At 34.1% G+C, this 18,807-nt stretch overlaps 1 protein-coding gene across 3 annotated transcripts in view; it reads left to right on the top strand.

Annotated features, from left to right (window-relative positions):
- Positions 1-15,854, top strand: part of LOC138333460 (RNA polymerase-associated protein LEO1-like) — a 47,268-nt gene extending 31,414 nt beyond the window's left edge. For all 3 annotated transcript variants that reach the window (XM_069281843.1, XM_069281842.1, XM_069281840.1), the window contains 5 exons: positions 847-1,132; positions 3,459-3,577; positions 10,402-10,444; positions 11,381-11,442; positions 13,053-15,854. In XM_069281843.1, coding sequence (XP_069137944.1) covers positions 847-1,132; positions 3,459-3,577; positions 10,402-10,444; positions 11,381-11,442; positions 13,053-13,355 — 813 coding nt within the window. In that variant the 3' untranslated portion in view covers positions 13,356-15,854. The remainder of the gene's footprint in view (positions 1-846; positions 1,133-3,458; positions 3,578-10,401; positions 10,445-11,380; positions 11,443-13,052) is intronic.
- The last annotated feature ends 2,953 nt before the right edge of the window (positions 15,855-18,807 follow it).

Below are 18,807 nucleotides of genomic sequence, written 5' to 3'. Positions count from 1 at the left end.
TTTTTCTAAAATAATATTGTGCTAGTCTACATACAGTGTATGTTTTAAATCCTACCTGTGCCATTCACTGCAGTTTAATTTGCCTAAAACCGATCCTTGTCTAATCCGGATCCATATTTCCATATTTCTCCAATAATGGTATCATATTGTTTCTTCTTTATTAATGGTAATTAAAAACTGTATTATCCAGAAACCTGGCTCTACCGGTCAAATTTGCTGGTCTGTACATCGAAGGTCAAATATGGTGGTCTGTACATTGAAGTTTAGCTCTCATTGCTTAAACATTCAAAGTTTGCATTTTTATTCCGCAAATATTTTCTCCAATAAAGCGTATATCAATGGAGTAAAATAACAAAACAGATCATTATAGTTATTATAAAGTCTGGTTAATGGTGATTACATTGGCTTCTGACAGATATACACAACTGTCACCATAGACCCCTGGCCAGGAAGCATCGCCTGCGGTCGCTACCTTTAAACATTGGTTTACATTCCACCTCGACTAATGTTATAAACATTATTTCCACTGCAGCCAATCTGTGTCCGAGTTGCATGGTTATTTGGAGTTTCCTCACACAAACGTGGGCGATAATGGCCAAGTAATTGGCCCAATCCGATAGAGACTTGATTCCCTTGGAGGCAAACATATCATTGTTTTTAGATGACAAAATAATTTCATGTGATTTATTGTTCGAAGATTGCGTGAATAGAGTAGTGATGTTGTCATTTTTCTGACATGGAGTAATAAAGGTTAAACCCACAGCGTCAAATTGGGATGGTCTAATTTACAAATGTTATAATTCACAATAACATGATTGTTATTTACACGATACTGTTTTGTTTCAGATCCAGAATAAAGGATTAAGTTCAACACCCGCGAATAACGATGTTGTTACTGACCAAAGTCACGAGGAGGTCAAGGCTGTCGACGATAGTACACAACCAGAATGTCCAAACAGCGTGACTGAGGATCAATTAATTGAGGCGGAAGCGGAAGTGGAACAGATCATTGCACCACGAGCGGAGATTGACGTCACAGATCTAGACGATCCGGAAATAATCGAAAGTCAGGATCAAAAGGATCCATTACCTTCTGAAACAATCCCTATCACGACAAACAACGAAAATGACGGTAAATATAAACGCTGCCATTGACGAAGACGTTTAAAAACAATCGAAATCGGACATAATCGATGATACTTAATACTCCCATTACTACCTATAGCTAGAGTTGACCTACATTTTATGTTATATGTCATCAACAACGCTCAGAGCATTTATTCCTCCGGAACGTTCGGTTCTTCTCTTCTTTAACGTGTTTTCCTATCGTTTGCCCATGTTCATTAGACTATGTGAGCCAGTATTGGATGTCATCTGCCATTCATTTACTCCTTTTGGGACACCTGGTGCATTCCGACTTTGGTAAGGATTCTGTTTTAACTATCTATAAATTGCCCCTGGTCTGTAACTTTTGTTAGGATTCTGTTTTAGCTATCTATAAATTGCCCCTGGTCAGTAACTTTTGTTAGGATTCTGTTTTAACTATCTATAAATTGCCCCTGGTCAGTAACTTTTGTTAGGATTCTGTTTTAACTATCTATAAATTGCCCCTGGTCTGTAACTTTTGTTAGGATTCTGTTTTAACTATCTATAAATTGCCCCTGGTCAGTAACTTTTGTTAGAATTCTGTTTTAACTATCTATGAGTTGCCCCTGGTCTGTAACTTTTGTTAGGATTCTGTTTAATTACCTATTTCCTGCCCATGGTCAGTACACTTAAGTTAATATTCTGTTCCAGTAAAATTTTGCCAGCCTGTATCGGAGTGTGGTGATCATGTTGTCATGTGACGCTAAGTGGAATCATTTGTTATGAAATATGAAATAATGTTTATGCAACAGCTTTGTGGCATGTAAACAATTCACGGAACTTTATGAACTAGTTGACATTACATTTCGGAATGTGAATATATAGTTTGTTATTTTACATCATCTAACAACAAATACACAGTCAGTGATTAATAAAAAGAATCTACTGGTGACGTTAACATATATATATATTTTTACAGACGATAGTTCAGGAACTATGCTATAAATATATACATGTCATCAATAAGGAATGAAGTTCAGGAAAAAAATATGTTTTGTCATTATAATACAGTTACATTCACTTGTACACGTTGGGTTTTTCCTATTCATCATTATACTGTTTCATTTTGATTTCAACAGTTGAGAAAGGACTGTACACTTACTTTTTTCTTTTTTTCTTTCTTTTTTTTTCTTTATTAAAGTGTAGTTTTTGTACTCCTGCGTGAATTTTGCTAGATAGTATCCAGCATCAAATAGATGCCCTTCCTTCCTTTACCTCTGAGCGTCATACACCTCGACACCTCGAGAAACCCTACCGATTCTATTTACACTCTTCCTGTTTACCGCCAAAGGGATATTTTCCAGTAATTATCCTGAAACATACATCTGCAGGTTTTCAGCTTTATTACATCCCAAAATCAATAACCGATTGATCTTTTCCTCATTTATATTCATTGCATTCAGTGTGACCTTCTTATCTGCTTAAATCTTAGCCCAGAAGTTCCTGAAAGTCCCACTAACCTTTTGGAAGGTTTATCTTTTGTAAGGCAAGCTTTCGATTACTGATCAGATAAAAAGCAAGGGATCAATACCATACGAACTGACCGATTAAGTTTGGTCTTGTGTCCGTTAATTACGTTAGGGCTAGATGAAGCAAGTATAAAGTCGCTGATAGAAGAAGCTTACTAAATCATAAATATAAACAACATCCGCATTGTACGGATTTGTATTCAACACAAACACATCTTTCTTGGTTTGTATGTCGTGTAAATCACAAAGGAAACAAAGATCAGGGTCAATTTTCAGGCGTTTTCACATTTAATCAAATCAAAATTAGGTCAAATGAACTTATTTTTTTTCTCAAGGTGTAATTTTCTATCAAGATTAATAATCTTAATTATCTTCAGAGTTTCTTTATTAAAAAAACTAATGGCTGATTTTGTTAGGAATCCAATCAAACAACATGACAAAATAACTTAAAATTGTGAATAAATTACCTAGAAACCGATAATCATTGATTAGAATCAATTAGCTAGAAATGAATATATACATATACAGACGTTTTACTCAATATTACAATTATCTATGTTTTTTACCTGTTTTACCTGTGTTGGTATTGACGGTTTACTCAATATTACAATTATCTATGTTTTTGACCTGTTTTACCTGTGTTGGTATTGACGTTTTACTCAATATTACAATTATCTATGTTTTTGACCTGTTTTACCTGTGTTGGTATTGACGTTTACAGAGGAGGTGATGGTTGTTTTTGACCTCATTTGCTTTACCTGTGTTGGTATTGACGTTTTACTCAATATTACAATTATCTATGTTTTTGACCTGTTTTACCTGTGTTGGTATTGACGTTTACAGAGGAGGTGATGGTTGTCCATCCTAATGGACATACCCAGACCGTGGTTGATTACGTTAATGACATCATCGAGGCAGCACGGAAGCGCGCGAGCGAGGAGACGGCGGAGGATCTTAACAATGTAAGTAAAGCTTATGGATAATAGCGTCCACATTTAATTTATTTACGTCAGTGTTACATCTTCTGAGTGTTATACAAAAAGTTTTATTGACAACAATTTTGTAACTTCATCTCTCCTTCACTTTCCGATCCTTCTATTTCCCCCTCCTCCTCCTCCTTCTTCATTCTCTTTTCAAATGTTCTGTTCACCTGCTGTTTTTCTCCAGATACTGGGGTTTCCCTCCACCACATCAACACAACACACCCTTTAATGCCTCTGTCTTTTTATTGGACGTTAAAAACCAAAACAAAAAACAATCTACATTGTAATCACCTTATTGTGATATGAAAGTTATTAGGGGAATATTTGTCCTCTGAAGATTGACAAGACTGTTAACGAAACGTACTATCGGAGATCTTCAATCGATTGCACTAAGCGATGCTATATCTATCACTATGATGGAAGGATGGCGTAGTACAACCAACTATAGGTCTCCGACGAAGAACAAAGCGTCGTCTGTTTTGCTTCATTGCTTAATTTTTCAGTTAACTTATTTTGACCATTTACTAACGATTGCCAAATACTAGCCTCGTTACACTGTGAGAGTTCTGTATGACTACTGGCAAAGCCATCAACACTTTGTTTCGTACAGCGTAATAACTGTTGAAAAGGTCGGATCTATTTTTGGTGTAACATTTTACAGCTATTTCCTCACCAGTAACATATTAAAACAACGGACGGGCCTAGGAGTATTGTGTAGGCTAGGTCTCTGTTGTCTGATGTTACCTGGACTGTTAGGGCGCTGGTACATCAGTACGAATGTATTTCTGATATAACAGCTGTCATTGAACAGTTGTTTGATGAAAGTTTGCTTTTGGCTATATTCGTCACCAGATCTAAATTAACTTATAAAACCAATAACAAAAGCGAAAACTAATTTTGTTTACTACTTAATTAGACACAACATAGGCGTTATTGATAAAGTTTATTAGACACATTTCCACCCCGTCTGTTCTAATTAATTAGTGCTATATGAATTAATTAGAAGCTTTCACTCTTCCAATTAGTAGAACAATGCTGCACTATTTTAATTATAAGGATGGGTTGCTGTGACCTAAAGATGTACATAATAATGTGTTATTATAATCACTCTGGTAGGATTCACATATGGCCAAGTTAGGTTTTTACAGCTACAATGATATGTAGCAGTTTATGATATTGCAATGATATATAAGTCAATAAGAAATAACGAGTAAACTTATCACGAATATAGTAAGCATGAAAAGAAGACATTCTGATGTATTATACTTTCACACGATAATAACATGATTCATATTTTGTGTATAAATGATGAATCGAAAATTCTATATAAACTTCAACGCTGTTTTGACTTCGGAATTAAAACTGACATTCATTTGTGATACAAACATGATAATGATAATCCCTAGCTGCCTAAGTGTTCTCCACCTCCTCGTTTTAGATAGTTTGTTTTGATATTTTTCATTTCGGTTTTTGCCGTCTCCACTAATCGTAAGAATTACTCTTATTTTCACTGACATGTCATCTAACTCATTCATCCCTGAAATTTCACAATGGACTGGTCTAGTCTTTGATTTAGAAAAGTGTAAATTTGTCTTCAAGTGTGAATGCGTTAAGAACAAAACAGCTGTTTATTTCAATATGATGATAATCAGGTTTGTCTTTTGGTATTTTTTCTTCGATGACAATTATTGTTCGTCCATTTTTTCTTCGTACACGAATTCATTCACCGATATTCCTCATCACTCCGTAAACAATTCAATAAACGGATTGTCACAGCTGGAATAATCTTCCCCTCGAAATACCGCCTCAAGCGTGGCACACTATACCCCAGATTAATCTTTTAGTCGGGAATATATAGAAAAGTCGGATACTGGAAGACTCGTTTTCGGTTTTGTAATTATACTTTTGTAGCTTGTAGCGACTATAAGCAATGGGATTACCTCCCGTCTGGATTCCGAAATAAGCTATGTGTAAATGATACATGAGGCTTGACGTCATAGGCAATACGATAAGTCGCCTAAAGACAAAATGTTATATAGACGCTTCCTTATATAGATCCTCATGTCTGGGTATAAATTAAAATGAATTCATTACATGTAATTGAAATATATTCTTTAATATAACATGAAATATGATTGAAATGGATATAACTCGAATGCTGATCCGAAAAACTCGGTCATCCGATAAATAATAGAACATCGACAGACAAAGAGATAACACCGGAAGAAATTAATTGTCCATAATATCAAATATATAGCCGGTATTTGCATCAGAAAGCTTGGTGTCCTTACGGAAGCATTCGGTATTGATATGCACATTGGATATAAGGTTGGTTATTTTCAACAGTGAGCAATGGTGTTGATTCTATCACCACAGGACACCATCAGAAATACCATCCCTATATAATCTTAAATACGGGAATCTTCACACTCAATTATCTAACCAATTACATCTACACACTGATATTTATTATAACTAAATAGGACCGTAGAGACTAGCATAAAACTCGTGATTTTAGTAATAAATGGATAAATTAACCCAAAAGAAAAAACATATAAAATTTGCCTGATGACTAATGTTATTATGGTTCACATCAAGCATAGTTCCATGTTCTGAACCCAAATCGTCTCTAATTCCAAAATTTATAAAACTTTTCCAAAACTTTTTCGTCTATGAAACACACTGCTAATCATTCGTAGTTAAGCACGTGATACAGTAATGTAATTAAATTAGTAAAAGTAAGTGTCCGTTATTGATATAAAGAATTCGTTTAATGTAACAACATGCAATGGGGTGTTTGTCATTCCGGGCTGTATAGTTCTGAAATTACAGTACATCTGATAGAAAGAGACCACCTTGACAATTTGCACATACACCATTACCCATATGTAATCTGTACGATGAGCCGTGTGTAATGTTGACAATATCTTATAATGATTTATGACGGTCATTGACCTTGTCCAGTGGAGACCTCCATATCTGTGAACCATAGTCGACGTTATAGCCTGATAATGTCCTGGGTATTTACAATATTTATTACAACAAACAGGGACACTCGGGAAGGGGCAAACAAACGGTCATTTTTAAAATATAAAGGAAATAGTGTAATTTTTAAAGTTCAAAACAAATTTGGAACTTAGAAATCAATTTCTTATAAGTTTGTTTCGTAAAACTGATGGAGACAGCACCAAGAAGCTAAAACTGTATTTTAGCGTCTTTTTCCCCATAGGTTCCTCTTATACAAGTATCCTATCCTATCACCTTCCATTTATTATCGCTTCAGCATTAACCATTCAGTTTCTGAGGTTTGAAATTAGATTAAAATCGGAACAATTTCGAAGGCAAAAGAAAATAGATCTTATTACATTACACCGTGAATTGATACCTAAATTCTTATTAGGTATTTTTATATTTTGTTAGGGTTACATTTTCTATAAAACTTCTATGATAAGATACAATATACATGGTGTTAAATACTTGGCCATATTTTACTTTTGGCTATTTCGGGCGCAGGTAAAACAAGCATAAACAATTATTGAACTGCAAATCGATGGACATAACACTCTCAAGAACTATATCTCTATAGAAAGGCGACAATATAAGTGTTTTTATGATGTGAAAAGCTGGACATTGACTTAGTGGGTAGGTAAGGTATAAAAGGAGACATAGCATGCATCACTGTAGCACTTTCTGGAGTTGTAACAGTGGTAGAAAAGAGAGACACTATTTTATTGTCTCATAAGACACCAATATACAATAAGTTGTATACTAAACCCTAATGACGAGTCAAGTAAATTTGGATGTCAATAAGACGTTACTTATATAATGGTTAGCATTCCCAGTGGCGTAGGAAGATGAAACGTAATGGGGGGCAAAGGTCTTCAATATTTTGTAACCCCCCCCCCCCCCCCCGCCGCACCTTCAGGAGGAGATTAATTCAACTCCCAACCATATATGTTCAGTAACCAGCAGCTCGCCAGCGAAAACGGACTGCAGCCCAACCAGTCACTCAAATCTATTGTTATATCCCAACCATATATGCTTTATGTACATTTTTCATCAGTGGGTTGCTAAAAGGAAATTAACGAATACGCAAATTGGCCAAATTAGCGTGTGAGCGTCGAAGGCGCGAGATTTTGGTGTTTTAGGGGTCTGAGGGTGACCCCCGGGAAAAAATATTGTAATTGAGAATGGCTGAGATGAGTTTTACAATGTATTTTGATGATTTTGCGAGCTCCCGAAAGTGCGAGATTTTGGTGTTTGGGGGGTCCGGGGCCTCCCCCGGGAAAAATATAACGATTTAGAATATCTTAAATGAGTTTTGATGAATTTGCGAGCGCCCGAAAGCGCGAGATTTTGGTGGGGGGGGGGGGGGGGGGCAGCCCCCCGAAAAAATTACGTTTTAGAATGGCTGAGATGAGTTTCACGATGCATTTTGATGATTATAAAGCGTTCTTAACATGGTAATTTTTTCGATTTAAAGCTACCTGCATTTAGAAATGATAATTGTGTCGTCATAAAATTATGCAACCCTACTCGATCTGAATATACCGGCTTCACACCATCGGCACATTGTTGTGTAACATAAAAAATGAATTAATTGTCTCGCTAAGACATATAAAAAAATGATCTTTTAAGAGACATTTTTTATATAGTACATAGAATCCCTTGATGGACATGTTTAGTCTAATTCGTGTATATTGAATTTTTACTATTTAAGGTTTGACATTATGTGCTTGAATGTTTTAGGAAATGCGCCGTGCAGCGGAAAATTTTCTAGAATGAAGTATGAAAAATGTGCAGGAGGAACCTTTTTTCTTTCAAATAAGCATTCCTACGCCCCTGATTCCAATATCTCCTTTTTTATATTTTCCCTGAAATGTTACCAAATGAATGCGTTCTTTGTCACCTTCTCTTATAAAGATACACATAGATAAGTTTTTGTGTCTTCTACAGAATCAGACAGCATCGCCTCATTACATATCTTCTTCATAGGATATAGGCCATGTGATATCATTAGGGGCAGTCCGCATTAATGCACACAACATCAAACAGTTACGATAGCCAGAAGCAGATACCTAATGACCTATATATCAAGTACACAACGTATTTTTGTAAATATAATACATAAACACACATTAATGAGTTCAACAAACATTTGCGAAGTTCATCAAGGATTCGAATTTGTTGATTAATGAATTAATTGAAATTCCAGCTCAATCAAGTATTTATGATTACTCCTTATCGAGACTGGTAACATCCTATCACACATTCCACCTCAACCCTCACAAAAAGAGGCAATGCTCATGTTTATGACCTCATTTTAGCTAGATAGATGTTCCCGAATCATGTCCTACATGAAGGAATTCACAAAATAATAAGTAATTAAGGTACATGTATTTCAGTATTTAATTGTCTGAATAAAAATACATTTTATGGATTTTATACACAATAAAAATACATATAAAATACATATACATGTACATGTAATTATTAATCTTATAGTATCCTAATATTTGGTTTGCAGGGTTTTGCTTAAATTTTCCCTCACACAGCTGTCCCGTATTACAAACTTTGGGTCAATGATTCTGGACCGATATGACACGAGCTCGGGTCGATGATTCTCGATGCCGCGCTGTATGTTTAATCCAATATCATTTAGCTAGATATCCCCGAATGGTCAATTTATATACGCCTTCAGTTAGTTACGCTACTTGTGGGTCAATTTCCAGCCGGACACAGACTCATTGCGAACGTAATAAATGTCCGTAGTGGTCACTGTGGTCAATATTTCGCCGTCCACTAATGGGTCGAGGTAATAACAGCTACTTCGTCACTCTTGACTGGTTAGTTCAAGTGTTGGTCGGAGAGCCTGAATGTCTTATCAATCACTTTCTTGTACACAATATTAGTTGTGTCGAAGGGTGAAAAATGAAGGTTACTTGTTAAACACAACTATATCATCATGTTTTGGCGATATAAGTTTGTTACAACACTGACAATGTTATTTATATAGTTTTCCCCTTATTAACAATGCTTATAGTATTACTGGCAACTTAAAAGTCTAGCAGTTTCCATTAATTACAATGCTGACAGTGTTAGTTAATTAAACCTTGTATTTCGTTTTAGCGGTATCCCTTACTTACAAGGCTTATATTGTTACTGACAATATATTCAATTTTAGCGGTATCCCTTACTTACAAGGCTTGTATTGTTACTGACAATTTATTCAATTTTAGCGGTATTCCTTAATTACAATGCTGACAATAATAGCTATTGAAAACTTGATACGTTTCATTGGTACCTACTTCCTACACCACCGACAATATTACAGAAACCCAGTCAGACTTAACTTATTTACGTCCGTATCATGTTGTCTAATAGTGTTCCTACTGTTAGTACACTTGTACTCAAGCCATCATAAAACAATTATCACCTAGTTTTGTGAGGCTATATTAAATGAAAGCATTGTTGCTGAAATCAGGAACTTGATACACAATGTCATTTTAAGGACTTTAATATTTCAGGAAAATACGTTTACATACGTTACTGCTAATTAAAAGTTATTCAACAGAATGCATAACAAGTCAATGTTAATTTATATATAGGTGTTTTGAAACGAAACTTCATTTATATATATATAAATAATTCAAACGTACTGGAATTATTTCAGATAAAAACTCCGTTCTTATAAGATAGATATAGAACCATTGTTTCAGATGATAATTATAATGATAGGGATTAACTCATCCTAATAACTATGACCTAAAATTTGAAAAAGAATTTGAATTTGCTTTATTCAGACATCAAAGAAAGGAAAGAAAAAGAAGAAATCAGGAGATGCAGGTGAGTGTGGTTGACAAAGAATATGATTTTCTACAAGATTTTGAAGATGAAACAATCAATATCCTTCCATAAATTATGTAATAATGTATTCCTGTTTCGCCTTTTTAAAACATTGGGATATTCATTAGCATTCAATTCCGTCTTTGTATATTACAGAGACTTACCTCCCTTTCGGGTAGGTATCCATTGTCAACGTTCGAAAAAACATGACGTCACAATCAATATCTACCCACAAAGGTAGATAACTCTGTAATGTGTAAATACAGAATATCCCAAATGAAAACATACAGAGGTTAAAATGCATCGATGAGAGACCTGCACCAACTTGTGTTAAACTCTTCTAGAGAAAATCGGATTCTCTTAATGTGATTGATTGCTTATGAAACTGGGGGTCAAAGAGAAAGTATCGATCTAACATCAATCTAGAACAATAAAAAAATCGAAAATACTAAATAGCATGTGTTTTAAATTAACGTTAACATGCCATTTTATCAGGATTTTACGTACTTATTGATTTTATCGTTGAATTCCTCGGATAGCATATGATAGATTGTTGTTATCCTCCTCTATAGAATTACAGGACTAAGTCGACCTGATTGCTTCCTCTCATCCGTGTCTTACTAATTGTCCACATGTCTTTACCCACAAGGAACTCGTAATCACCTTACGTCGTTGTTCTCCGTATGGTCATTCCCGAGGTAGACACGACTATTCACGAATGCAATACCAAGACTCAGTAGATATACATTTTGATGAAAATTTGCATACGTTTTAATATCGACATCAACACATCACCTTAAAATACTCCATTTTTTTTGCATTTGATGCTTAACCATGCTTTAAAATGTAACCCATTGCATTCTGTCGTACGATTCAATTGTATTGTTAATTGTAATATTTTATGTGATCAAGTTTCTGTCTTCTTTGTGTATAAAGGATCACGACGAGGTTCCAGTCGGACTGGCGCAGTTCGAGTACTCATTTCGAGGCTCTTCCGGGTAAGTTCGACAACTCAACTTCAATAGCTGCTCTCTTATTGTCGATTCCCCTTTGAGTTCTGTATTGGACGCATCTTGTTCTAGTATTAGGGCACCAGGACAATAACCAAAGGTTTGTGGTGTTCCCAATGTATAAACCTTCCGTTACATTAACAATGATACCGTCTGATTGTATATGATCCCATCAAACTGGACTGATAATGCGATATATGGAAATCGGGGGACAACAGCTAAATAGCTATCATTTGTTATCATGCTAATAAGCGACTTAATAATTTTCCTAGTTCGATAAGTTTGTCACACTCGCATGAAACATATATTTTCCATTGCGTGGATAACCACGTGAGCATTGTAAAATGAAATGTACATTCCTGAAAATTTCACATCAAGTGATGCCGTCCGTTTTCTCTATCAGCAATCGATAGTAGTGTGAGATATACTTGATTATCCTGTCAAACCAGACACGTTTGGTAAGCCATCTTATTATTGAATGTAAATATCACCATTCATCATTGTCAATATGAGGTATCCCAACATCGACATTCAGGATTCCCAAGGCTCCTCTCCTACAAGCGAGAGCAAACAAACTAAGAAAAACACGGGACTGTTTCAGTGTAGTAGGCTTAGAAACAAAATACGTTAGTCAAAATTATTCGTGTACTACAGACTTCATCATACAACTAAAACGTGTTATATATGTTGCTTCCATACCGATAAAAAAAGTACAGAGCCAAACCCAATAAAAACTTATTAATTTAATCATGCTTTGGTCTTATAATGGTAAAATTGCGTTATTCTATATCTGGTAGCATTATTTGTGATAGGACATGTGTTCCCATATATTTTTTAATTACATGCGTATGTTTACAGTGACAAATGTACGCTTGTGTTGTTAGTCAAAGACACTCCAACACATTTTTGTGAAAGAATGTTTCATATATACATATTGATCCATTCGTTTCTAATGCACAGTATGTGGTTGAAAAAATCACTTTACCTTCAAAAGCAGCAACTAATATATCATATTGTATTTAACCATATCTTTCAGACAAAAATCGTTTTTATGAAAGAATCACTTACATAATTCAACAAAAGCTCATGTTCTATAAGATTTTGCTTCATCGACCTCATCTTCAAATCAAATTTAGGCCTATCCGAATTAAGTCTGGATCTCAGATCAAGTCAAAAATTTCCAACAGAGATACAAGGAATGGGTAACTACATTACCCTTTGAGATCATTATGGCTTTAGTTCGGTCGGCGAGCTTACGTCATTTTGCAGCAGCCGTAGTCCGTCTGTCAACTTTCCCTTTAAATCGCTAATAATCATAAACGATTTAGTAGATGTTGATCCAAATTCTGGAAAAAATCAATATTGTTGGATTGAAATACTTCGGTACAGATTTGGTCGTCAACATCCTTTGTTGAAATGCTACGATGTGCTTGGGCGGATCTCATTGAGAATTAAGCATTTCTTAAAAACCCTCTCTCCAATACCTTTTTTAACTTGCCTTTTACATTTTGTGTACGATTGAACTCATCCGATCGTATCTTTTGTTCCTGTACCACAGTGGTGTTATATTATTTCAGATGCGCTATTTTCTTTTACAGCGCGACGATAACGACCACAACTCTGAAAGCAGCAACGGTAACTCGCAGACAGACAAGCCAGAACAAGACAGCACAGCAATGGACAAGGCTCCACTAAAGAAAACCAAATCCAACAAGCGACATAGTTTTAAAAATATTTTGTTTCAAAAGAAACAGAAATATCAAGTTTCAACTGAGGCATTAGCCACGGACGATAATTCAAGAGAAAAAATAAAGAAAAGACAAAAGGTTAGCAGAGCTAACAGTTTCGGGAAATCTCTCCGAAATATTCTTTCGTGTTCATCATCTGTCACCACTGTGTAAAATATCATCGTGTCTAAACATCCGTACTTTCCATTTTTCACAATATTGTCTACGTGTCTAACCATCCGTCAGAACATTGTCTATGTGTCTTACCATTAGTCAGAACATTATTTACGTGTCTTACTATCCGCCAGAGCATTGTTTACGTGTCTTACCATCCGCCAGAGCATTGTCTATGTGTCTTACCATTTGTCAGAACATTGTCTATGTGTCTTACCATTTGTCAGAACATTGTTTAAGTGTCTTACCATCCGTCGGAACATCATCTACGTGTCTTACCATCCGCCAGAGCATTGTCTACATGTCTTACTATCCGTCAGAAAATGTCTTACCTTACGTTAGAACATTGTCTTTTTATGGTCCGAACACTGTTAATGACCATCATACAAAATTGTGTTCATGTTTTGTTGTTATGAATATTACTTAACCGCTTCAAATTCCACAAATTCTTCCTCAGTTTCCCTCTTTCACGTGCTATAATGAGACGGCATATCATAACAAAGTGAAGTAAGGACAAGGGGAGGTAACAGGATATTCAATTCTGTACTACTGAGGAATACTTTATGACGTAACTATAAGTAAAAAGTGTGAGAGAGGAGTGTTTCATGCATGCGAATTGTTTTAAAATGTATAAATTATACAGTGTATGTATTATTTACAACAAATATAGATAGTTTACTCAGAAATTTGAGCGTTTTAAGAAATAATGTAATCTGTTTGAAAAACTCGTGAGATAGAACCAATACTTATTTTGTTTGGACTTGTCAACTATATAAGATAAAAACAAATCAACTTAAATGGGATTCCAAAAATACACATGGTTTGTTACTTATAAATTGCATTATCAATTTATAGATGTATATATTCCTAATGATGCATGAGTTCAGAAAGATATATTTTTGTACACAAATGATACTTTTAATCATTGTAGAAACAGTTTAGGTGACTGTATCGGAATACGTTTTGACTTGGCTTGGACTGTTAAGTATATGTTAAGGTTGAATTGTTATATTTTTCAAATCATTCAACGATTTTTATTATTTTATTTCTTTTTTTTTGTTAATTGACCTCGCCGCTTTTAAAATCCTCATTTTCATATTCTCATTAATTCTTCTTTATTATCGGATTAATATAATTGATAGTATTTGTAGTTTTTTTGTACCAATGGTAGACGAATCAATTTTAACACATATAAGTATCATGCGGATCATTTTCCCTTAATAATGAGACTTTGTCCTGACACTTATGCTTTAAGTCTTTAACGCCGTTCGGAAGTTATACATAGTATCAGTAGTAGCTGATATATCTATTATAGTAAAGAAAATGTCTATATTTCTACGTTTTTATTGACAAAGGATTCTCGTATAAATCTTACAATAGTGTTTACTAAAACTATGGGATTGTGTAATTGTGTTCTTTAAAAAGGTTGAATACCCAGCAGGATACCTAAATATCATTTGGGTATGTACAGCTACGGTATGTGAATCATTCAAGGTATTTAACGTTATTCCATAAGTCAACCATGGGAGGTAACTCTGAGTAAACAACATCGCTAGCGAAATCAGCGACATACTAACCTTGCATTTTGGTGTCCATATCGTGTGATTGATTTCACAGAATCCCTACATATCACGTGTTTGTGTGACCTTGACCTTATATTGAAGTAATCATGTATGATAATGCCATTCCATCAAGCCAGTCCGGCAGACGTTTTCAAACATCTTCATATATCAATGACATTGTAATACGATGTATGTCGTTTGATGATTTCTAAGGCGATCTAAGAAGCCTTTTTTTACCTCCAAACTTGTCATTTCGGAAGACCTTCGACCTTGTCATTTCGGAAACCCTTTAATTCATTTTCTAGTGGAAAATGAGTACGTTATCTGCCACTTTCTACCGCATATAACATGATGTTATGTTTTGTAATTTAGCGCCTATGGTCTGGCAGGCTAGCGCTATGTTAACTGATGGAATGAAACAAGGGGAAATTACTCTAATAAATCAGAATATATTTTCTGGACATCCAGATATATGATAAGACAAATTCATATTGGTGAAAATTGAAATACAACAAGAAAAACTTTGGACCATTTTAATATAATTTCATTTTGAAATTTTAATCAAACAATTATGATTAAAATCTGCTATCATTAGGACTATTAAAATAGGTTTTAATTCTTTCTTTGGTCATATTTTACATAATTGATTATACATAAAATGGCTCAATCCATGTTTCTATACAGTAGTGTAATGGATACTTTGTGATTTATGCGGAAAAGAGACCCTGGTATCTCTATACACCGCAGACTACAATATGTCTTTTTTCCCTACCTGCGCTATGTGATTTATGCGGAAAAGAGACCATGGTATCTCTATACACCGCAGACTACAATATGTCTTTTTTCCCTACCTGCACCATGTGTTTTCCAAAAAAAATGTTCAAAGCATTATTATGTCTTCACGAAGAATAAAATGTTGTTTTCGAAATAAAATAAATGTTAAAGTTTTTGTCATTTGTGGATCACGGAAAATAATGATGTGTCATACTGTATAAGATTACTCAGTGGTCTGAACTGTTGACAATCATCCCATTTTAACCATTTCTCCCGAAGAACATATCAAACACAATTTTTAAAAATCATGGCGACGAAGTCATCTCCACACGCGCAGAAAAAACTACACCAAATTAAGGTATGGTGCATACTCTGAATATATAATACGATATATATATCATATTACACTGAACAGATCAATACGCACAGTTAAATCTAGGTTAAATCTATGTGACGGGTGCATGTATATATCATCAAAAACATTGACAGTCAAGAAGTAAGGTGTGAAGTAAAGTAAAACAAAGAACAAGAGGGAAGTCATATCGAGCAACACAATTCGACAAATGAACAGATAAATGCATTTAGTATTTTATATACTAAGAAAATATATCAAGTCGAGGTAATATTTCGCCGAAAAAAATAGACACGGAGAGTTAAACTAGGCTAAGAAAATATAATCTTAGAACATTTGACATCAAAATAGGTCGGAAAATTTAGTTATAACATAATTTTGTTGATGTATTACTCTCAAAGGAAAAACAATCTGTGTACAGAAAGTTTTGTTCTGTGGTTGAAAAAATTAACTGAATGATTTTAATATTTTAGCAGTTTATGTAAACGACATTGTAAAATAAGACAATATTTGAAGAACAGCACTATGCAGTAAACTTAGTTTTTGATGATAAAGGCCAATTATGTTTTAAATATTTTAAGAAAGATCTCTCCAAAGGAGTTATCCACCTTTGTCTAATGCTACAAACATCGACAGACAACTCTTTCTGAGAAATGTCACATACGAAACTGTATAAATATATGATAGAGACTATCGGAAAACACATATACAAGAAACAATTGGATAACTATATCGGATAGCTCCAAATTATTTAATTATTCAGTTTTTGATTCCTATGTAAGTCCCGGCATGCCACATTTTGTTTGTCATCAGACATACTTTAGGTTTTGGTATCTAAGGAAATTTTTTTATCAAGATCCATATCTTTAATAAACGTCAATATGAAGCTGTTACTGGCTGGAACGGGGAGTTTTAATGGAATTATTGACTTTTAATGAGAAACTTACATTTCGACATTCTACCTAATTTCTAACCAATGATCCAGTTGTTCAGTTCAAAAGACGATTAAAGTAATCACATAATTAGTGAACTCTTCATTTCTCATTTGCTGCAGAATCTGTGGTTACATCTTCTCTAAAATGGCCAAGTATATAAAAAATGGAATGTTTCAAAAATTTGTAAAATTTTAATTTAGTGTTAGATATTATTATATTTTAAATTAAAAATTGCCGTTAATGTATCGTCTGTCTAATGAGCTTTTGAACGACTGGACCATTTTTTATGATAGAAACTGCTTTCTATGATCCGAATGAGATTACAGTCGATATGTCCCAAGCAAAAGTTATTTTCGTTATCACACATACATAAGTGTTTGTTTCTCCATCTAATTTAACAGCGTATGTAAGTTTATTTATGTATATTTCATAACATTTATAACTTCCATTATTTTTATACTCCATATTATTTACAATAAAACTTGCATACGTTGTTGAAATAGAGAAACACAAACTATGTAAATAATTAAAATTATAAAAAAGCTTCAAATCGAGGAGAAAAAACATTACCACATAAGTCGTAACTTCTATTTTCTTAACCTTTGAACTTGTTTACCATTTGATCTTAATATATTATTTGACATCATCTTTCTCCTGCTATTGTACAAATATAGACTGCTTATACTTCCCTGTGTGTTTTCAGTATTGGTTAAACCACAACATAAAATTCTAAAAATCAATAGTGTCGGATGTTATAGCCTGATATAATGATAAAACTGTGTAACCATATTTTCACTGTTTTATCTCTTTTTAACATAGCATTAAGATAATGGCTTAAATCGATAAAGCTAGCTATAAAAGGTTAATTTATACATATAGGTCTGCGTCATTGCAATCGTCTTTTAGAAATCACTTCATGAATATTCAAAAGCTCTTATTTTGGTGGGTTGCTTTATTGTTTTGTTATTTTTATTTTACTTTTGGGAATTAATAATCACAATATTAATCTTTTTTATGGTTTTTTTCTTACATCATTGACAACTTTTCCTGTTTGCAATTGTAGAGTTGAATTCCTTGTGGTGTAGAAGTTTGTCAATAAAGGCTATTGTATGAGGTCGAGGGAATTCTTATGGCCTTCAGTGATCAACAACAAGCATGTTCGTGAAATACTTGAAACAGAATTCCACATGCAATTGATTTCCATTTTTCTGTTCCGATGAAGAAGAATTCGAGAACAATTTTCAATACTTCAGAACCATTGTTGATACATTTTGGAAGATACTCGTATGATCTAATGCCGAAGGGTGTCACTAGTACCCCCTGCGAGATGGTATTCATGACATCATGAATATTCATGAATAATTCATGAACTTTCAAGAATATTAGCAGATTGTGGTTCATGAAAAAAAGTTCATGAATATTCATAAAATGACTGTCATGAACTTTTCATGAAGTTTTATGAATTAATGAAACATTCATGATTGTTCATGTGTCAAGAATTATCCATGAAGTTTTATGCATGACTGGTATACATTAAAATTCTTCAAAATGAATGAAAATATTCCTTTAATTTTTAAGAATTTTAATGAATATCAGTTTTTCATAAAACTTCATGTATGATTCTTGACATGATATTTCATTCATTTTGATGAATTGTAATGAAAATCCACTGAACTCACATGACGTGTCACATGAACACGTGAGTCTCATGACTTCTATATATATTTCCCGCCAAAAAAGTCACAATCCAAAATGGCTGCTGTAACTGCTGGCGTGTGGAAAGGGAAACATTATTCATCTTAAAATGGAAATTTTGGCACATTAGTGAA

This window comes from Argopecten irradians, chromosome 10 (genome assembly GCF_041381155.1).
Source record: "Argopecten irradians isolate NY chromosome 10, Ai_NY, whole genome shotgun sequence".
NCBI classification, from domain to species: domain Eukaryota; kingdom Metazoa; phylum Mollusca; class Bivalvia; order Pectinida; family Pectinidae; genus Argopecten; species Argopecten irradians.
Note: the sequence above shows the minus strand (reverse complement) of the source record. Positions and strands in the feature narration are given on the sequence as shown.